Below are 23,196 nucleotides of genomic sequence, written 5' to 3' on the forward strand. Positions count from 1 at the left end.
GGAATTTTTCTGTCTTTATGACTTCTTTAATTCTCTGTAGGTTTCCAGGGATGGGGAGACCTCTTGGGAAAAGACAGAGATACACCATATAATGGTAGCAAGCTTATAATGCAAATCTGATAACAGACATTCAGAGCAGTAGGATTAGTTCATCTTGATCCTCTGATACATAATCACAAGTGAAAGTAAATTTTTCTCCCTTTGGTGAAACCCTGTGGGAGCATGTTCATGAAGCAAAGCTTTGCATTTCTATATAAACAACAGTGAAACTCAGCATGATGCAAAAAATTCCTTTTAAATATTCTTTGGGTTGATAGTGATGCATTTAGCAAAGTAATTGCAGTGGCTTCAAATACTTACGAATTTGAGAACCTTTCCAGAAATAAAATGCTTTAGAAATCCCGTGAACAAAAGCTAAAATTTGTCCAAGAAATAAAAATAAACTTTGTAGTGCTGCCAGAATAAATACTGCTGAAGCATCACAAATTGATTTCCTCTAAACAGTAAAGAAAAATGCATGCTATTTGTTGCCTTACCATGATAGGCATTCCTGTATTTTTTCACTTTGGCCTCTCTTGCAGCAGTTACCCACAGAATGTTACCATTACATGTTGCCTATTTGATGTGCTCTCTTGGTTAAGCTGAACATATAATTCACTGAGAATGTATAATTGCATTGATATTTTCTTATGCCTTTCAAAGGCATGAAAACTGAAATGTAGTTAATAATTATGCACATGTGTGTTTCTCTTTTAGTGGAGGCGATAGTGGAGTTCGACTACAAAGCTCAACATGATGATGAGCTGACGATCACTGTAGGTGACATAATCACCAACATCAAGAAAGATGATGGAGGCTGGTGGGAAGGACAGCTCAAAGGCAGAAGAGGTTTGTTCCCTGACAACTTTGTAAGAGTGAGTACAAAGTGGAACTGTTCTTGTGTTGTGTGTATAAGTTTTATGTACTGTGCTGTTCAGGGTAAATATCTGCCTTTATATCATGATATTTCTTATATCCAAAACCATAATAGATTGCATATACACATATATTGCATATATACAGTACATTGCATAGATACATTACAATGTTCTATTGAGGCAGTGCTACAAAGAAAAGATTACTTTCTTTGCAAACACAATGTAGTTTTGATATGCTGAAAATAAAAGAAACTACCCCTACATTTCTTTGCTGTTCAGTGATTATGTTTGACTTAGTGAGAACAAAGTGGTTATTCTAGAACAACTTACATGTCACTGCATTTGAAATATTTTCTCTTCTCTGTAACTGCTTCTGCTTCTCTGGAACACTTTCTTAGGTTTTATAGAAGCTTTTTTTGTGAATATTTATTCCTGGCTAAACTAGTTGAGAATAATTAAAGTGGATTTTTCCATACAGTTGCCTATAAAAAACTTTTCAAGAAATCATTACTTTGTATTTTGTGTAATGTTCCATATAGCTTGCAGTAATTCTGGTTTTAGGAAAGCCATTCAGAGTTTTAGAAACATCTCTTTTTTTTCTTTTTTTTTTTTTACTGGCATCTGTGTGCACACATATGTCTGCACATAAGAGGCCAGCTATTAGTACCTCTGGGCCTCCTTGATTTGTCATTGCAGACCTAGGCTGTTAGTTTCTATAAAACTCTATAAACTTGGCTCTCCATTATGAAAAAGAGAGCCAGAACTACAATAAATTACATAAATAGATTTTATGTTAATCTTTTACAACAGCTTCAGAGGATCTTTGGTACTTTCCCTTTTCTAAGGGTATAAGTGTCTTTTTTCTTTTTCTTCTTCTAACTGTGCAAGCCTGTTGTATGTTTAGACATATGCACATAATGAAGTAATTTCATTTTGCTTCAATAGCACTGCATATGTCGAGGTAATTTGGGAAAGTGGTCTGGTGGCAAACGTAGCCAGCCCATAGCGGGGGGTGTGGGGGTGGACACAGGAGCCTCAGGTGTTTCTGTGGGGACAAACATACTCACATCCTAATCCTTGCTCCTGTCATTGCCAAGAAGAACGAACAGCTCTGTGTCTGTCAGGCCGCAAAGATTAGGAGGAAATAGCAGCCTCAGTGAGATGAAAGGGAGTGGAGGAGGAAAATGGATACCCTGTTTCTTGTTAATCTCTGAAAATCCACACTTTGGGGTAGGGGGAAGAAACTATTTTGGTTCTCATTATGTGTTGGTAATATTTTTCTGCTTGAACTCTAATGAACTGTGAAGTTCTGTGGGACAAATGTAGGCTTCCTCTAAGCTTTCTCCTGGCTGAATCTGCTACTGATTTTAGGAGGTGCTGGATTTAGTGTTCTAAACAAATGTGGCCTCTGAATTTCTGTTATGGAAATATAATCTAAATATGAATATTTGCAAGTTCTCCCCCTTAGTACCTCATTTTTAAGGCCTCTTATTTCTAAAATGACTTCAAACTGTGGCATCCTGTCGCATAATTAAAATATAAATAGCTTTTTCTCAATAGAAAGTTCTAAAACAACAGTAAATGGTTTAGATTTTCACAAAATCACAAAATACACTGAATTGGAAGGGACCCATAAGGATCACCGAGTCCAACTCCTAGCTCTGCACCCATTCTCATAAAATATTACTCCCTGCTCTTTCCTTCCTTCCCTCCTTTTCCTTTTTTTTTTATTAGTCAGCATCCAAGACTGTCTTCTAAAAAACTAAAAACCACTTTGTGTTCAAGCTGAGACTGAGGAAGAATTTAAAGTCAAATACATTTTTCATAGTTGAACATTTCCTCTCTAAATTAGGTAACATGGAGTGGAAGATAAAAATTTACCAAAAGTGTAGTTAGTTTCTGAATCTCTTGAGTGAAAACCTTTATGTTTCTTCAGTTTTTCCTGTGTAAATCTCCTTGTATCTGGAGAGCTATAGTCAAACAAAACAGCCGTCCTATTGGAAAGCTGGTTGAGTGTGATCATTCTGCCCGGTAAGATTATAAGTAATTGTGAACTTTCTCTTTTGTTTTTGGAAAATTTTTGACCCAGTGTATGCAGAGTGGAGCTCACCAGCAACCAGTTCATGCCCCCTTGCCAACGTATGTGTCAACAAGGTAATTAAGAGGCAGGCAAAAAGGGATGCTACAGATGAGTGGTGGACTTGAATGCAACTCCAAATTCCCATTGCTTGTCGGAGTTGGTTCTAAGAGTAGTTGAGAAAGTTACTCGAAGGTAAAAACTATTCATGAAATTCTTGAGGTACTTTGCATTCTACCTTCAAGTGGTGGGAATAATTTCTTATGGAAAAGCACTTTTCCTTCCTGTGATTTTATTTCCTTTCATGATGACATTCCAAATAAACTGTTGGGGTTTGCAAAAATTGAATGTTTGGCTGAAATGAAACCATGGGATTAACATGGTAAGGAGTCCTGAATGGTCTCTGTTAGCATTTGAGCACAGATTATGGAGGTGCAGTTTGGAAGAAAAGATATGGAAATCAGAAATGAAAAAAATTAGGGAAATGCAGTATATTGAAATGTTTATGAAAAGACAAAAATGTAAAGTGTTACTTAAGCAAATAAAACCCCCCATATTTTTCAAGGGAGTAGTAGGTCATGAATGTGGAAAAGACTTTTGGAGTTGCCTGTAGAAAAAGTGGTTTTAAATTTCTTGGAAAAAATGCAAATTAGGAGTACACTGAAGTGGAGTTGTTTGAAGACAGATGTGAGAAAGAAAAGTAAAGGGGAGGTAGCAATAATATGTATGCAGTACATGTGCAGTAATTTTTTTTTCAAGGGACTTTCACTATGAAGTTGTATCAGAGGTGCTTCCTGTTCTTGAATCTGCAAAACAACTGCTCTGAATTTTTTGTATACAGCCGCGAGAAAAAGAGATTCATACCCTTCTTATGCTCTGCAATTCAGTATGCAAGGCGTAACAGAAAAGGTATTTGAAATTTATTTTCTGTTTTCATTGCTGAGTAGTCTGGGACTGTGGTCACTTGGAAGATTTTGTGGAAGAAGTTCATCTAAATATGAGAAAAAATCTTTGGTCTCTCTTTAAGATCTGACTTACCTTTGTCCATCTTTGAAGATACCTACTTTTATTAGAGTTACTGGTGCTGAATATGTAAGAAATGTATGAAGGTGTATCTGGTTGTTGTCTTTTTCTGTTTTCTTTCAATTTTTCAGGTAGAGAAATAGAAGTATGAGTGGAGAATTATGTATTGTTCCTGGCTGTCTGTTTTACTTCTCAGTTAAGCAGCTGAAAAAGAGGAGGTAGCAGGTGATTGCAGTGTTGTTCATTTACACGGTATAAAGTTGGTTTTCAATATCTTTCTGTTTTGAAAACTTTAACTTGAAATCCATACTCTGCACTGCAAAACTGTGTTTGTAAGTGTGACAGTGTCTGAGACAGATTTTGCTGATAGCAAATGAAGATGCAGAAAGCAGGAAACTGGTGCAGAGCCATGCTTGCTGGCTTTAATTTTCAAAGCGAATTCTATGTGGGATTGAATAGTGTTATACTGGTAAACTGAATTTCTGCATGTGACAACCTTAAAGCTTGTCTGTACTCCAGAGAGCTTGCCAATATTGTTAGCAGAACTGGGGGTAAATTTATTTTAAGTAAGAAGTTTAATGGTAGTTGTTTTTGCAATTCTGGTGTATAGCTTGTGTTTTAGAATCAATGCAACAGGATAGGGAGTTTGTGTAGCTGTACTGCTGGCTCGGGTCAGAACAGCAACCTGGATTTCTTGTTATGCAAGCAGAATACAATCTTTAAATAGTGCATGTTAGTTGTAGGATGTCACGGATGTTGATGCTGTTGATAAGTACATGGTGAGATCCTTATCTGTTACTTGTCATTTAATTTTTTTCTCTGTGTTTTGTTTGTTTGATTTTAATTTCCACAACCATCCAAAGGTTGCAGGGGACTGTGAGTGATTCCTTGCTGAGACCCCTGTGCTTGTTACACATCCCTATCCATCCCTGTTAGTGCTTTCATAAAACCTTTCATAAGACTGGTCCTGTGCACATGCAGGGGCCCTTTGCAGCCATAGTTTGGCTCCTGGGAGGGAAAAGAGAATATTCCCCATATCCCAGAACACTTTGGTTCCTGCAGTGCTTTCTGCTTCCCTGGCCCTTCAGCTGCTGTTTGGTACCTGTCAGGTCAGAGAAGCAGCCAACTCCTGTTGGTCAGAGAAGCACCCAACTTCCCTCCTGCTTAGCCAGTAACTTTTGCACTCTCTGACACCTCTGTGACTTCCTGCTTTTGCTTTGGGGCTGTAGGTTCGTATTGCCTTCACTGCTCCCCTCAGTACTTGGAATACTGTTAATTAAGTGATGTCTGTGTCAGCTTTGCCCAAGTAGCCGCTTGTCGCAGTTCGATTCACTTAAGAGTTGGACTCAATGGTCCTTGTGGGTCCCTTCCAACCCACAATATTTTGTGATTCTGTGAAAGTTATGACATCAGTGGAGGCGCTGAGGTTGTATGTAGACTGGGGAAAGCAGTGTTATTTCTGTCCATACCTGAAAAGATAACTTGCTTTATGATTCAGTGAATGGTTATGTTGGGCTTTTTGGTTTGATTTTGTTCTTTTTTATGCATACTTGCCAGGAATTTGCAATTCAGTTACTGAACTTCTTGTGTGTGTGTGTGTGTGTGTGTGTGTGTTGGAAATCTTACTAGAATACTGTCTATGTATTCGTTTTAAGGAAATGTTTTAGATTGTAGCATCCTAACTGTTAGGTTGTCTTGGGAATAAAAGCCAGGACTGCTAGTTTCTTATTCCAAGTTCTGGGTATGGCCATGAAACTTGTTATCCTTACAGTGAAATGTAAGAGAATATAATTAGTGAAAGAAACTCAGATTGGTTCCATCATGTGAAAATGTTGCCTCTTTGAGCTTTTGTTTCTGTCAACAGCAATTAAGATTTTGTGGGGAGAAACATAACATCATGGATGTGTTATTTTGTATTATTGTTGCCCTTACTGCAGTGAAAGTAAAACTAATAAAACAAAATCTTTCTCCCTCTCCCAGCCCATCTCCTCAAAGACACAGATCTGCAAGATGGTCTTGTACCAGTCAGTAGTCTCTGACTTGGCTGTGTTTGCTCTTACAAGGGAGTTGAGCACTCTGGGCTCTCCTGGATGCCCAAGGCATGATTACAAATGATGTCACACCTCAACCTGTTTATCTGGATTCAGAGGAGATGGGAGAGCTCCCAGCGAGGCAGCTGCCCTGGGTGTTTGGCCTGGAAGTGATTTGAGACTCCCAGGCAGTGAGAGAGGCTCTTTCCCATTCCCTGTGACAGGTCACTGGTGATACTCCCAGCTGGATGGGAAGGGTGCCATGCTCATTGCAATCAGTAGAATGGATCCCGTATGTTTATCGTGGGGGCAAGTGTGGAGTTGGCTGGCTGGTGGTCATCAGTTTGTTGGATATGTTTTCATGGCAGGCTTTGAGAGGGGGATTTCCTCGGGGGAGCGTGGGGGTGTGGAACAGACAGGAAAAATTGTTGTTGTTTGGGGCTGTCAGCTGTTGGATATTTTGTGGGAACCAGCCTGTGAACATTTTATGAAGTATGTAAAAGTGAGAGGGTTTTAAATACGTGCAGCAGTCATGTAGTGAACACACAGTAATGTGAAGCTTCAGTATTAAGGTTTTTATTAGTTTTTAGTGACTAGTACATTGTATTTCAAAAAGTAACCTTCTGGAAAGACATTGGCTTACTTGTAATTGTATATTGATAGAACTGATGGAAATCCAGCCATGGATCCAACTTCTCCCATGGCAGGGGAATTTGAGGGAAATGGTCTTTAAGGTCCCCTCCCCTAACCATTCTATAATTCTATGAAATTTATGATTTTGCAAACAAAATGCGTTGCTTTTCATTCTTTATGCATTGTAATTGCTGATGTTTAAAAACATTCTTATTTAAATACACATAATATTGTTTTACCGATAGAGTTTAGTGTAGGTAGTATAAGTTAATATACAAAGGAAACTCAATTATTTCCTCTTCTTGTTCAGGTTTGTCTTTTGTATTCTTAAGAAAACCTCAATAGAGTATTCCTGTTTAAAATATGCTGTTGTTTAAATTGTAAATTACAAAAAATACCCGCAAAACACAACAAATTTGGACTAACAGGGAAACTAAACACTTTTCTGTTTTCCTCTTTCTGAAGCTCCAAGCCATGAGGAGAATCTAATCAGAGACTGAAACATGGACTGAATGTGCTATCTAGAAGTTATCTTTTCAAAGATAACTTCTTTGGAGATATAATATCATAATTCTTTAAAGTAGCTTCAGTTTCTTCAGAACTTAGTTATATGCTATTATTATTTGAAGTCTGTGTTATATAGAGAATTCAATGTGGTTATGGCAATAGCCTCTTAAAGTAGCTTCCATAAGGATTTATAGAATTGATAGGATTAGATGGTTGATGGCGTTTCTCCAGCCTAGCCCTGAAAGGTTGGGAGGCAGAGAAGGTGTCCTGAACTTATACTTTCTCTTCCTTGAAATCAGTTTTTTCTTTTTTTTTCCCCTCTGGCAACTTTACAAGCTCCGGATGTTTTTATTTTCTCTGTAGATTGTGTGTGGGTGGGTATGTTAGTAATCCATGTATTTTGGTCTGATTCATTTTCACACTTGTTCTGGCAATTGTTTTACTGTTGGAGGAGGCTGCTGTGAGAAACTCTTCTCTGTAGGTAAAATCTGTAGAGGTGCTTAGCAGCATTTGCTAAATATATCTTGCAAATATATATCTTGAAAAATATACTTCTACAGTTTGGGATTTAAAGAGAGTACAGCTGTGTATCTGATTTTTCCTGGCAGGACCAAAAAAATCATTAAAATTCTTAAAACACAAGCTCCTAGAAAATTGAATTGCAGTTGAGTCCCACTGCTGTTTGAAGATAATGTGTGAATACTTGTCGATATTTCCACTTTTTTTGCAATTTAATTACAAGACCCTGAGGTGGATTCCCTCAACTTTAGGAAATGTTATCTGATTCTGATGGTTTTAATATTTGTTTGCAAAAAAGTAAGAGAAAGAGTATTCTGAATGCCTGTGGTGTAGCTGCAGCATTTAATAATCGTAATTGTGAAGGGTTGTACTTCAAGTTTAGTCTGCCAAATAGTCTATTTTCTCCATTACAATGATCCAGACTTCATCTACTGATTTTCTTTCAGTTTGTATTACTTAATTTTTAAGTAACAGTAACAGTAAGTAAGAATGAAGATGGGAGCAAGAGGGACATGTAGAAAAAAGAAAGCTATCAGGGATTGCAAGACTAGTTGCTCTAACTGCTGCTGTCATGACTTAATGGTACTGTTTACTTCTGATTAAACACTATAATTTATTAATAGTAAATATATGTGTGTATGTGGGGGTTGTTTAGAGATGTTGATTTTTAATTTATTTAGATTTTCTCTGTTGTATTTGGGTTTTACTTCTATGTACAGAAGTGCTGGGTTTTTTGTGAGGTATCATGTATAGACCATTTAACAGCTTTCATGTTTTTATAAAGTGTCGTTCCAGTATCAACTGAAATGACAAACTATTTGCATTATTTGCTATTAGAAATAATGTTTGTGTAATTAGGTATCTTTGTGTTCTGTGTCTGTAAGTGCTGCAATTTCCTCCTAAAATCTTATGGGAACCATTGGGGAAGCTGATGGTGAAGACAGTCCTTAAAGGATCCACCATTTCTTGCTGTCACTTAATTATTTACTCTACTAGAATTTCACTGGAGCTGTTGGTAAAATTATAATAGGACAGAGTACATTAGAGCAGTTTAGGTTTATGATCAGGGAACATGTTGTTCTCTTCAGAGTTGGAAAGAGATGAGTGTATGTGAGTCTCGTAATCCTCATTTTTTGGCTTTGTTACAGCCATATGAAATATATTATTGCATATATATATACACATTCTGGTTGTTTAGTTACCCTTGGAAAAGACAAAAGTGCAAGTAAACTACCATCCTGTAATAGGATGAGTTATTAGTTTTGACTTCAGACTTTTTCAGTAGTGGATACTTAGCACTAAAGGTTGTGATGGGGGATGGTGAGGAATGAAAGGCAAGAAACAAGTAAAGCATATGTTTTTAAAAATAACATTGGTACCTCCTTGCCAGTGAAAAGGAACAAGGCAAACCTGTCATCTTTACAGAAGGAGGTAATGACTTCTTTTATTGAAATTTTTTTTTGACTGGGAATATTGAGGGAAATAAATGCGTCACAAGTAATTCAAGACTGTGCAAGGTCTATATATTTGCTGCTTCACAAAACCTCAATTTGTCTATTTCCCACTTCACGGAGAACTCACTGCACCTGCTGAAAGATTGATTCAGTACTCGTTCTTCCAGAGAACTTGCATTCACCTTCCCAGAAGCCATAAGCCAATATTGTCAAAAGCCTTGATTAAAAACACCTTTCCAACAGAAACCATCTTTAAAACAGAAACTTCTTTCGTAACTTTCTTGGTTGCTTAAGGTTGCAAGTTATTCCCATTATTGTGGCTGGTTCACGATAACCAGCTTAGCTAAGCCTTAGTTTCCCTTTTAAACATGCTTTGGTGTGTTTGGGCAGCCTGATTTGTCTGTCAGTGTTTACTTAATAACTGATAACACAAACCAAAGGAAAATCTTTTTTATCCTTTTGGCTGAAAATGATTCTCTTTGTACTTGGAGCCAAGATCATCATGACATTCAGCATTCCTTTTGCCACCTGTGTTTATCAGCTTTTTAATTGCTTGATTGTTTTGTTTTTGTTCCCTCGCCCCAAGCTTCCTTATCGTGCTGCCCCCAGGGCCTTGCCAGCAGGTGAGCAGACTGCCTGTCCTACTGCATGTTGCTGTCACCTTGTCTGCATCACATGGCCATGGCACTTCAGAGACATGGTTCATACACTGTCATCAGCCACTGCTGAGTCACTGTCCCAATAGTACCTGATAATAATAGGTGGAAGATAAAATTCAGATCTTCATGTTTTCTTTATGCTTCTCAGATGTCCTGTGTCTTAATTTTATTGTACTGTCAAGTGCAAAGACAAAATGTAATTTGTTCCTCCTTCTAAAATGACCTCCTTCCAAGATTGAATTGCAGAAATATAGATGGAAAAATGTCTGTAATTCAGAGCTACCATGTTAACTATCTTGAATAAAAAATATCTTGAATAAAATTCACCGACCAAAAAGGTGCACATGTGTCTCAATGTAACTTTCAGTAAATTTTTTAATGCTTCCCTTTTGTTTTAGAGGAGTCTAATTCTGAAACTTAGTCGAATAGTTGCTATATAATTTGTTTCATGAAATTAGGTTCTTCTGAGTGGAATTACCTGAAAGGTGGTGTTGTGCGTGTACAGAGGGACATAAGCTAAGTTTTTTTCTTCTGTTCCCACACACTTTATTAATTTTGCAACCTTCAGTTGATTAGTAATGGTCTGTGGTGTGTTACTGTATTTACCTTTCTTTGACTCTGAGGGATCTGTCCCTTCAAACTGAGAGCACTGGAAGGCCTATGGTTGTGAATTTGAGTTGATTAGTTTTCATGACGGATTGTCACAATTAATGATGGTTAATTAAAAAACAAAAACTGGTTTGTTACTGATGTTGCGTAAAAGTGTATAATGCTAAGGTTAAACTAAAATCCTGGAAGGATTTGAGTTAGCTTGCTGTGAGATATCACCAGTGTTTTTCCCTGCAGAAGGAAAGATCATATGTACTTTGAAACCTCCTTTCAGTAGTTCACGGAATAACTAGGAGGATACAACTGCTTACATCCACCAGTTCTTGTGGGACTGAGCACTGTATTTCATAGTCATTAATTGCTCTATGGTTCTGCATAGAAAACTTTCCAATTTCTCTATTCTCTTCTGACTTGTTTTTAGTAGGTAACATGAACTTCTGCAGCCTTTCAGACAATGTGAAAGTTTTTTAAAGACTATTCAAACTGGTAGACATCAGGGGAAACTTTTGAGTAAGTGGAGGAATTAAACTGTAAAATAAATACTCTTTTTCAAACTATAATCCCTTTCCTGGTGTTTTCAGCAATACATATATACATGTTCATGCAGTAGGTGTGCATAATGTGTGTATGCTGTATGCAGAAATAAACACTGGATCTAAAACCAGAACATACAAATTAAGGTGTGAGAAATTATTTTTAAAGGGACTTTCACTTTACAAAATAAAGAAAGGAAGTTTATTCTCTGGTATCATCCATTAATTCAACCTTTTTTACTCCACTAAGCAATTGCATAAGGTTGTTTTTTTTTTTAAATCTGAGAGTTTTTACAAATAGGTAGAATGTGTGTTGCTTGTGCCTCTGAACCCTGGTGACACTTGCAGGGACACTCTGTAATATTGACCCCATTTCTTTGTGCTGGGATTTTTACCACTGCATTATTTCCTTAGTGAACATTCAGATATTTAGAAAACAGCAGTTTTTGTTTGGTCTCTTTAAATTGAGTGTACTGTACTCCCAGTAGTTTTCTTTTTTTTAAGGTTCATGTGTTTCCATTAGAAGCTGCCCTTCTCTTCTCACTTCCCCACCCCACAGCTTCTGTGTGGGTTTTATTTTCTCATGGAGCTGAAACTGGGTGTACAAGTTACAGGGTTGAAGAACCTCCTGCAGGGCTTCCTTGCTCATGCCTGGAGTTACTTGTAATGTGTTGGTAACCTGCCTCTCCAATCTCTGTACCATGTCCTTCTGCTGTCAAATTGTAGCTCCATGACACTGAGCACCATAAAGAATGAGAGAAAATACTTATTATACCTGTGTCAGAAAGAGGTTTTATATTTGAAGACTGGTTATATTAGTGGAGGCTTTCTTGGTCACGCCTTTGATTGAGCCTGTCTGTACTAAAATGAGATTCTCAAGTCCTACTATTGAAGAATGTATGTGGAAGGACAGACAGGGAGATGGGATTTGAGTTTTAACAACCACCAGTGCCAGGATTTGCTAATGAGTGCTAACAGATGTATTTGTTTTCTGCTGATGTTCTCAGACATTCAGAAAGTAAAAACAGGATTTACAGGGAGAGGCTAAATTACTATCTCTTACTAGACTGCGTTGTTGGAAAAATTGACTAGGCTCCCAGACTTGGGATCCTCTCATCAGATCTGGCAACAAGCAATGAAATTAAAGATAAATACTGGCTACAGGCAATTATTTTTAGTTAAAGCCAATTAATATTAGCTGGTTAGACTGCTTGAGAGAAAAGGGAAGTTTGCATCACTGGAGCATGATACAGAGTAACAGGGGGAGACTTGAACTTCAAACAGCATTCTTGGTACTGTGCTGCCATTATAGTGACACCATCATTTTATTCAACTTCATCTCAAAGTAGTAAGATTTTGCATTCCTGCTGCTGTCAGGGAAATGCAGGTAAGTAGGACTTGCAAAAAGGTGTCACATGATGCTTGAATGGATTTGTGAAGTAAACCACCACAGATGCAAAGATACATAGGATAAAATAATACAAAACCAAAATGTTCTTTGTAGACATTATGGATGAACAGCCTCACTTGTGGTAGGAATATGCATCTCCTGCTCTGGTGTACCATTGTTCTTTCATGGTTATAAGAGTGTTAGTGTAATGTATTGCCAGAGAGCTCCTGCTATGCAGCAGCTGTATAGCAAAGCTTTGCTTCGGGGCCATCTAGTAAAACCCTGCACAGGAAGCAAACAGGCTGTACCAGTAAAAGCTCAGTCAGTTAAACCAGTTTAGCTAGTTTAAGTCAGTGGTAGGAGCTTCTGCTGGTTCAATTACAAATCACACCTGGTAGTCTTCCTGCTTCAGCTATGCTAACAGAAGTTTGCAAGTAGGTACCATTTTGGGAAATTCCGCTTTGGTTGTTTACCATATGTAGCACATTGTTGCACTGTAGTCTTTTCCTTTTTTTTCCTTCTCCTTTTGTATCTTTTTTTCCCCGTCCTCTCCAAGGAATTTACAGCTATGCCTCTTAGTTGAACGTAGCTGCTCTTGGATATGGTTATTAACTACCTGCCTCTCTACCTGATACATTTACTGCACTCTTGGAAGAAACAAGAGAAGTTTAAGGTTTGAATTCTGTAAGTGGAAGAAACAGAGAGTAGTTAATATTCAGATTTTATTCTCAAGTGAAAGAGCTAGAATGAATAATGACAGCTGTGTAAGCTGTGCGAGATAATAGGACAGCATTTAAAATCCAAATAACTATTGCTTTTTCATAAAACAGTAGCAATAACTCTGTTTTTGTATTCAAATATTAGCAGATGAGACAACTGGAAAGGACTGATTGAACAGTTTCTCTAGCATTTTTTTAAAGTGAAAGGGATGCCTACTCGGTATCTGGAAAAAGCTGCTTTAAGATGAACCCATAGTGAGCTAACTGCACTGTACAGGAAATGTAGCTAAAGCACCCAGTGACATTGTTTAAAATGTTAATGAAGCATTTTCGTGCACTGCAGAAACCATAGCTATGCTAGTACAAAACCAAAGTTGTGTTCAGTGGTGTATTGCCTTGCAGCTCCACTCTCCTGGGTGCACTTGTGTGCAGAGAGAAAAGCTGTACAGCTTGTACTGTGTTAGATTGCTTTCATGAAAGTACTAAGAATGATGTGACTATGCAAAGTTTGGGGAAGTACAAGTTTGATGAGGAAAGAAGCAGAATAAATAAGAAAAGACATGGAAGAAATGGGCACAGGACAAACCACATAAATTCAGGCATCTCTTGACAGTGTTGAAAAAAGCAGTGCTCTAATATCTGCCAATTATGTGGTGGATTACATAGTAACTTCTCTAGAACCTGGTTCTAACCTGTAGCACTTCCTTCCCATTGCTGTTTCCAACTTAACCTATTGGAACAGAAGTTATTCAGCATACTGTCTATTCCTGAGTTTAGGAAAGGTAACTTCTTGGGAATCAATTCTGCCACACTGCTTGTGTTAAAGCTTATTGTGGACAGATTATGATTTTTGCCAAAAACTCTGTAATAGCATAGTTCCCCACAGGAAAGTTGGATGCTGTTATAATACATGGTCAGTCTTTTTCATTGTAGCTCACAGGATGTATATATGTTCTAAAAAACACATTTTAATCTGCAAGGTGGTGTTTTAGTTAATCATGTAAGTAAGAATGAGTGTTGGAATTGCTTGAATAGTTATGTTTTACGTGGCTTAATTTCTTTTCCTAGCCCTCATATGAATGCTTGCTCTGTGTTATGATTGATTCCAAAAGTAAAGATAACTTTATTTGCAGTGTTTTTGCTTTGGGAGACCGATTTTATTCTGTCAAATGTCATTCAGTAACACTAGGTTATATTTGCTTCCACAGTATAAAGCATTCTCTCCTCTCTATCATTGCTGCAACCCAGCCTGATATCTGAAAAACAAGTGTTATTTTCATTCATACATCATAAAGGTAGCATAGACAGATCTGATACAATGCCTAACCCACAATAAAATCTCAGAGGAGATTAGTTCCAGACAGAAAATTGATTTTCTCAGAAGAAACCTTAAGGGAGGCTCCTGGGGAGTAGCAGAAAGCAAAAATTGATCATCTTTTCAAGAAGGAAAAGGAGAATTTGGGGAACTCAAGCCTCACGTTGACCTCCTGGAGTAATTTCCAAACACATGAAGGACAAGAAACTGGTTGGCAGTAGTCAGCATAGATTTATGAAAGGGAACTCATATCTGAACAATCTGTTCGTTTTCTACCATGAGATCACTGACTTGGTGGAGTGGATGTTGTTTATGTTGACTTCAGCACAGTATTTGACACCTCCTTCCATATCTTGACAAACTGATGAGGTGCAGACCAGGTAAGTGGATGGTGAGATGAACTGAAAACTGTCAGAAGTGCCAGACTCAAAAGGTTGTGATCAGCAGCAGGAGGTCCAGCTGAAGGCCAGTCACTGGCAGTGTTCCACAGGGAGGGATAATGGGGTGATGCTGCTCAGTCTTCAGGAATGACTTGGATGACAGAGCAGAGAGGACTCTGAGCAAGTTGGCAGGTGATGCAAAGGTGGGAAGTGTTTGAGTCCCCAGAGGATTGTGCTGCCATTCTTAGAGGCCTGAACAGTCTGGAGAGATGGGCTGCCAGGATCCTCATGAGCAGAGGCAGCGGTAAGTCCTGCAGCTGGAGAGGAATGATCCCAGGCAGCAGTACAGGCTGTGTCTGAGTGTCTGGAAAACAGCTTTGCAGAGATGGACCCAGGGATCCTGGTGGACAACAAGTAGTTGATGAACCAAGACCTGGTGCTCGTGGCAAGGGCAGGTCCTCACTGCCTGGGCTGCATTAGGCCGAGTGTTGTGAGGAGATGGAGCAATGGGATCCTTCTCCCTTTCTCCTTTCTGGTGAGGCACATGTGGAGTGCTGTGTCCAATTGTGGGTCCTCCAGTACAAGAGAGAGATGGAGATAGTGGAGTGAGTCCTGTGAAGAGCCCTGAAGATGGATGAGGGATTGGACAAGCATGTGACATGTGAGGAGAGTGTGAGAGAGATGGGACTGTTCAGCCTGGAGAAGAGAATGCTCAAGGTTTTGTTATTGATGTGTCTGAATAAATGATGTGATGGAGTACAAAAAGTGGAGCCAGAATCCTCTTGGCAGTGGAAGGAAGAGAGACAATGGCTATGAATTGAAATATAGGAAAATCATTTAAGCATAAGAAAAAATGTTTTATTGTGAGGTTGGCCAAACACTGGAACAGGTTGTCCAGGGATGTTGTGGACCCTTCATCCTTGAATGTAATTAAAAGCCTGCAGAACACAGCCTTCAGTATCCTGCTCTCACTGACCCTGTTCTGAGCAGAGGTGCCTTCCTGCCTTCAGCCATTCTGTGAGTCTGTGAAAGCAATTAGTTGGATCACAGTACTTTGGCTCTGTAGACATCACTCAGCTAAGGAGTAGTAAACAGGAGTGTCAGTTGAAGTATGGAGGACAAGACACCTGGAGGCTGTATCTGGGGAACAAGTGACGCCTTTTCTGTATAATCAAGTAAAGTGTTGGTTTTAGTTTCCGCTTCTATTTATAACTATGTATTTTTTCTCTCAATGAGCAACATGTTTCACACTGCAATTAAAAATATGTCTTTCCCACTGCTTATATGCACATGCACTTATGCCAAGAATAAAGAAGGAAGTTGCACCAGCATTTTGAAATTGTAATTCTTGAAGCACTTGAATAGGCTGAGTGAACTCTGGTGCCTTTAGCTGATTCTTTTTTTTTTTAATGTAAAACCTAGCTTTCTGCAGGCCATACTTTTATGTGCATCCCTTCCCCTCTATCCTTCCTCCCCATATGCCACAAGTTCTGAAGTGACCTTTAACTGTGAAGAGGTGAGTTGTTAATTTATTACAAGTAACCCTTTGTGAAAGCAGGCAGCTGCAGAGAGTATCCACATTCTGTGAAAGACAGCAATACAAATTCAAGGCATGTCTGATGTAAAAGAATCCAGGGGGAGAAGAATGGTTAGAGGTAACTGCTGATAAAACTCGTGTACAAAGAAATAAAAATATCAGAGTATCAATCAATCTGTTACTCTGAGTAGCTTCAAATTACTCAGAGGGGTGGGGAGGAGGTAACTGATTAACGTGTGTGAGTGTGTATGTATCGGTTGGTTTATGAATGAGAGAGCAAGGGCATAAGATGAGTTTGGAAAACGTCTCTTAGTTCATCCCCCTACTCTTGCAGGCTCTGTTTCACATTTATGAAGATTCATTGTGTTGTTGCTGTACCCAGCAAATGCTGCTTGAGAATCAATTTGCTCTTGTGCTTAGCAATGTTCATTTATACTTTATCCTTGTGAGTTCAGATGGCTTTTTGGGTTTTTTTTCCCTATGATGTTTCATCAATCCTGTTTGCTCTTTGATCTTAAGCAGACATTGAAGGTCTTCTCTTTGCTTGAGATACTGTGGTGAGGTAGGCTTTCATTCTCTTGAGAATACTGGTAGCACTTCTCTCTATTTTATTTTACAGTGCATGTTATGTGCTGGGCAGACATGACATGATAGAGTGATACATAGTAACCCAGATGAAGCTTCAGTATTGCAGTGTATATTGACTTTGACTTAGCCATTATCCATTTAATAATTTTCTGTCGTTTTCGGTAACCTGTGAATCAATTCATGGACATGTATTTGTCAAATGGACTCAAAACTATGTGAGAAGCAAAATCTGCATGGTACTTTGGAAATCATAGGAATTTTTAATAGCTAGGAATTTTTCTAGCTAGTCTGAATTGCTATAACTTTCTCTGAAACTCATCTCATTATAAGATTGGGGTTTTTTGAGCTGTACACTATTGATTTGTTTGAATTTTTTCATGTCATCAGGATTGCTCTTCTCTCGTTAGCTGCCACACATGTAGTTTGGTCTTTTCTCCAGAATTGCTTTTTACTAGCTTGGTTGCATGTGTGTGTTTGTGTGTTAATTTGTGGACTTTATCTATCAGCCAGCAAACCACCTGCATGTTGTCTGGTAAGCAGGATGCAGACTGGGATGAGATTTGTCATACACTGAAGTGAGCATCGGGTTTTTCAGCTACCTGAAATAGCCTCCATTTCACAGTTCCTGTAGAGCCATCTTCTCTGTACAACCCTCTTTCTTTTACTGCTAATTATAACCTTCTCTTATGAGTTCTTACAGTCAGAGAATTCCCAAACTGTACCAAGGGGAAAGAAGGATTTAATAATTCAGAGAAAAATGATTGAGTGAAAGGGAAGAGAAAAACGATTGTGGAAAAAAGGTTGTGATGTGTATGGGGCTTTATATGACTTTGTGGAATGATTTAAATAATTTGGCTGCCAAAGGAATCACACACCTCCTTTGTCATTCATGGAGGGCTCTGCTAAGACAGAAGCTTTGTATGAACAAGATGTTTTCAGAATAGAGCATTAGAGCAGCCTGATCTGTCTTGAAATAAAATTTATTTTCAGCAACCATATTCTAAACATGCTGTACCAGTGAGAGAGAAGTACAGAAAGCACAAAATCTTGGAGTAGAATTTTGTCTCTGAGTTCAAAGACATTTGACAGAGGCCAGCCAAGATAGAAAATTACCTGGATTACATTTGGAAATGGAATATTTGCCTCTCTAGGACAAACCTTTTAGAAACTGGAATTAGGTTGGTATTAGATTTAAGTTAGGAAAATAGAGGAACAGTGAAATTACAATAGAGCAGTTAAGGGAGAGTATTGTAACAGCTAGGGCGTGATTGCTGTTCTGAAGAATTAAAACTGATGACCACTGTTAAAATAGATAGAAATAAAAAAATAAAAGGATGGAAAAGAACAGTGTGCAGTTTTAAATATTTCTGTTGAATTGCTAACAAGGGCTGAATTTAAGAAGGGTGATTGAAAGGGAGTGAAGCTGTGGGTTGGGGTTAAAAGGCTTGAATAAGGCACTGTAGCCAGGGTAATATGCTGAAAAATATAAGTGCAGTTAAAAAAATGCCATGCAACACTAAGATGAAAGTGGACTGGAAGAAATGCAGAGTAATGTTCAAACACAGCATAACAGCTCTGCTGTACTTCCTTTGGGGTTTTGGGGGGTTTTTGTTGTTGTTGGTTTTTTTTTCATGCATCTTCTTCCTCAGTCATCACCACTGTTAATAAGCATACCCCTGTGGCTTTCTCTTCAAACCATAAACAGTGTCTGTTAACCATCTCTACTCCAGCTGTTTCACAGAGGTTTGGTCTAAAGACAGAGGGGCAAGATGAGCGAGAGTTGATGGAAGGCATAGGAAGTTAAAAACTGGAGCATGAGGTGGAACAGAGGGGCTCTCAAGAGCCACCCCATAGGGCCCTCAGTCTATTTGTACTGAGAATACCAAGGTTTAATACAAGCAGCGAAGAGATCCTGGATTAAAAAGTCCTGTGATAACGTGTACTGGCAAAGACAGACAGCTGTGTTTGTAAGATTTTTGTTCCTGTGGTGGTTTTAAATGTGCCTTGGTGACTTTATATAGATTTCCCCCAATTAGCCTCCTTTAAAACTTCAGTAAACTGCATAATCAAAATCAGTTTCTCTGATCTTCTTTTGATTTTTGGGTTTTCACTTTTGAGAGGCACTAACCAGCAGTTACTTTGCACAGTTTTGTTTTATGTAATCTTCTGCTATTGGTGATTTGCAGTTTTAGCTTCATGGATTTGATCCAAAGCTCTTGTAGTCTATTGTATTGGAATCCCCTTGGATTGCACTGCCTATTGCTAATCATAAGATACATTTTCTTTAATTTATGCTTCTGCCTGAACATTTTAATATATGGCTCTGTACATGTGTGTGCCTCTTATCTATCTCCAAACCATACTCTTGAGGTTTTTTGCAGTGCCTAAAGAGGAATAGAAAACACTGTAAATTGCGTGTACCAATGCTGTGACTTAAATGACATACCTATGGAGTTTGTTCACTGTCTTTTTGTTTCTTGAAACCTCACTCTTTTAAACAGTGTTAATAAGAATTAATTCTAATTGTCTACGAAACCTTTAAAGTTGAATCGGTGCAATCTGTTTTGTTGTATCAAGGTGGAGTAGCAGAAGGTAGCCCTTGCATCTACTACCTTTGCAGAGGCTGTGTCATTCTGAATTCTCTTTTCCTTTTTGTGGCACAAGTGGTATTTAGATCATCTTCCTTAGTCACCTGTAAAGATCAGAGTCGGTTGTGACAACTATCTGGGACAGGCATCTCTGCAAATAGTATCTTTAGAACATACAGGAAACAGTTCTTGTTCAAGCTGAGGAATCTCTGTGCTAGAGCAACTCAGCATGTCTTTGTTCTAATTATGAATACTTCAGGCCTCAGGGGCTGCAAATAATCGTCATGTTAAGAACCAAACACCTACATGAACCTAACTTTCTCTTGAATACCTGGTTAATACATAATTAATGACCACATTATTTAAAATTATTAATATTAATGTTGTAACTTTGCCTCTGAAACACTTAGTGATCCCTCTAATATTTGCTTACAGTAAAATAGGTGTAAACATTCCAGAAGGACATGCACTCTGAACTTCTGCAAGCTCTTTAATGGCTGCTGTAGTGGCTTCTCTGACATCAGCATTTAACCAGTCTGGTTAACACTGTTTGGTGACACTTTGAGCATAAAAGATGCTAAATAAAGCTTAATGTTGTGCAGTACAACACTACCAGTGCAGATGGCAAGCAGCAGTTTCATTCTTTGTGAAGTTGGACGGCTTGCACAGTGTTTGCATAAATTCAAGCACGATCTGATGCAAGGAGAAATAACATGTAGTTGTCTGTTTTCAGAGCAGCGTGCCAAACGTGGAGCCAGTTAATGACAATATGTTTCTGATTTGAGCTTCAGATACATTTTTTTTTCTTTTTGGTAATACATGACTGATTCAAATAACAACTTGTTTGTATGAATATAGTGTCCCTAAAATGATTGTGTAAGTATTGTGATCAGAGGACTCTGTTAGCTTTATGAAGCTTGAGGATGAACCAGAACTTTTGCTGAAGTAGAAAGTGCTACTTAATATGGAACTTAATATTCCCTTTAAAGTGGAATTGCAACAATTGGAATGACCAACAGCTATGAAGAGACTGTCCTACTGAATTCTGATGCACTTAAAAAGAAGAGGTAGTGTCATAATTTTGCTGCCTTCTTGCAAATCTCGTAACAAGTATTGTGGAAGGAAACGTGACTGTCCTCTTTTCATGAGAAGATGCTGACAGAAGAAACAAGGGTGAGCTAAAGGCTGCAACAGTTTATTGCAGAAGCTATTTCTACATAGTTGTGTGGCCATTCTGCTGAAATGGGAAGAGTAACTATTGTTGTAGTTTACTGTCACAAATAACCCAATCTCGAGGACTTTCACAGCTTAAAAAATGCAGCATAATGCAATGAAAACTGGTAAATGTTGAGGTGGTAAGATTCATCATATAGTGTGACAATGATCATCTGGGATGAGCACCTTATTTTCTGTAGGAATTTTTAGAAGCTACCTTTTGTCGGGAGCAAAGCTCTTTTCTGTACTCATTCATTTCTTGTAAGGAAGAAGGGAGTTTCTGCCTACTTAGATGGGATGACCAGCTGACTCACAAGAGCATGTAACTTAACCATGTTTATTCAAATATGATAGCCTGTCATATCAAATAAATTTTCTCCAGTGTATTTCTACTTTAAAAGATTTTTAGTTAAGTAATGATTTTTTAATTTTTTTCTTTTAAATGACAGAGTTCATGGAGAAGATTATCTGCTTGCTCTTTAAAAACCGAAAAAATCTGGAATAGATGAATTGACATCACTAAAGCCTGAGGCATAACTTTAATTAGTTACTGGCATAGCTTCCACTACAGCTATTATGCAGTACATACCTTAGGGAATGTTTGTCTCAGTGGATTTATACTGTCTTATGCTGCATGGATTTTTCTTACCAATGTTAAAGAAATGAGTGGAAGTGTTAGGGAAACTTTTTTCATTAATTCCCAAAATGATGTTAGAATTTTTAAGCATATAATGGTGGCTCATCATCTTCATACCTGTTTTCGTTTTGCACTTTTTGGAAAAGCTGCAGAGACCTTAAGGATTTATTACATTTCTTGAACAAAATCCTTCTCAGGTACCAGAGCAGTTGTTTGTTTTCAGAGGAAGTATCTGTGCCTGTATTAGCAGCATGGGTACCAAGCAGGAATGTGGTTTTGTGTTGATTTTAACAGAGCAAACCTGAGGTTTTTTAGTTATTCTAAAAATGTTATTTTTTATGAAGTTTGTCCCCATTACAAAATGTCAGCAGTTACCCTTGCACTTGTGTTCAGAGGATGCCAGGGAATTTGCTCCAAAAGCAGGCATAGCAACTTCACTCACAGTCCTGTTCCTGAGCACCTTGGTAGGCTCCAGCCATGGTGCCCTGTCTGGCTTCCTGGGAGTCCTACAAGGGCTCCTACTTCTGTGGAGTTGCAGGTTCTTTTCTGCATCTGTGCTGTGAGGAAGCAGACCACCAGTGAGACTGGCAGAATAGATTCTGTAAAGGGCACTGCTTTATCAGGGCCAGGAAGCAGTTGCTGGCATTCAGTCTTCCCAAAAGACTTCCCCCATTTCCAGCCCAAAAATTCAAACTTAATTTATAAAAAAAGTTTGTGTACTTGTTCACAATGTTACTATCCTAAAACTGGAAGTTGTAGTTTAAGGTACATGCCTCTGATGCCAACTTGAACATATGAGAAACCAGGTATAAAGTCTCCTATCCTTGGGACAAGGGGGAAGATGAGATAATGATAGAGAAACCTGTGTATCTTAATACACTCGTTAGAAGGGATCAATGAAGTAAAGTCTCCTCTCCCTTCTGATTTGGTAAGACATGGAAAACTACTAATAATTAGTATGCAGTATTGTGGATTTACTTTTCCTTTTTTGAAACTCCTTAAATCCAGCTGTAAAGAAAACATCTTGAAATGCACAGTTTTGGAGACTTTGTTACTTCTGTGGTTTATGAATTTGCCCTTACTAAGGAACTTCATGAACCCTGGAAGTCACTTTTTGCTTCTTCCTTCTTTTGAACTGTTTGGGTTGCACAGAAGTGACAAACATATGCAAGTCTTCAGCTACTCATAAACCTTCCTTTGACAGGGTGTGCCAGAGACTTTGCTGAAACCTGCATGTGAGGTGTTATTACCTACACTTAGGTAGACGTAGCCCTTTCAGGGTCTCGGACACCTCAAACAATTTTGGTATAATTTCTCCCCCAGTCTGACTGCTTTAATCTGTGTTCAAGGAGCTCAGGAAGTTACTTTGTTTGTTTGCCACATTTTTTTTTTTTGACTCCTGAGTAGCAGCTGAGGGAGTCAGTCAGAGTTGTATATTTCTTGGTTTTAAAATGGCTGTTCTCTTGTTCATGTTCAAGCTGAAGATACTCCTGAGAGATCCTGGACGAGACACAGATGACTCATCCTCCTCCCTCCTCCCTCTGCAGTGCTACAGAAAGTTACTGTGGCTGATGGCTGAGCTCCTGACACTAAAGGGGAGCAATGGAAGGCAGCTGGAGAGGCTGTCTTTTAGAACTGAATGGAGTACTGAAGTTTACCATCAGAGAGAATGATCTAGGAGAAATTGTATTTTTGATGCATCATCTGTTAAAAGCCACATTTTTAGAGCGTGGAAGGGAAATAATGGTCCGAGTTTGGAGATTAAGTACTAAGTAAGATAGTATCTCTCTTGGGTCTCTGAAATTGTTAGAAAAGTGTTTCCAGCCCTGGAAAACTACTATTTGATATAATGGCTGCAATCCTGAG

General features: G+C 38.4%; 1 protein-coding gene across 4 annotated transcripts in view; it reads left to right on the forward strand.

The window, feature by feature from the left end:
• The first annotated feature begins 758 nt into the window (after positions 1-758).
• Positions 759-23,196, forward strand: part of SH3KBP1 (SH3 domain containing kinase binding protein 1) — a 191,188-nt gene continuing 168,750 nt past the window's right edge. For 3 of the 4 annotated variants that reach the window (XR_001922148.1, XM_018084240.1, XM_018084238.1), the window contains exon 1: positions 762-888. Coding sequence is in view for 2 of the 4 variants with exons in the window: in XM_018084240.1 (XP_017939729.1) it covers positions 847-888 (42 nt within the window). In the remaining 2 variants the exon portion in view is untranslated. Of the gene's footprint in view, positions 915-23,196 lie in introns of all 4 variants that reach the window. The other variant, XM_018084241.1, reaches the window with a different exon arrangement.

This window comes from Manacus vitellinus, unplaced genomic scaffold (assembly GCF_001715985.3).
Source record: "Manacus vitellinus isolate BGI_N305 unplaced genomic scaffold, ASM171598v3 scaffold_7_pilon, whole genome shotgun sequence".
In the NCBI taxonomy this organism is placed as follows: domain Eukaryota; kingdom Metazoa; phylum Chordata; class Aves; order Passeriformes; family Pipridae; genus Manacus; species Manacus vitellinus.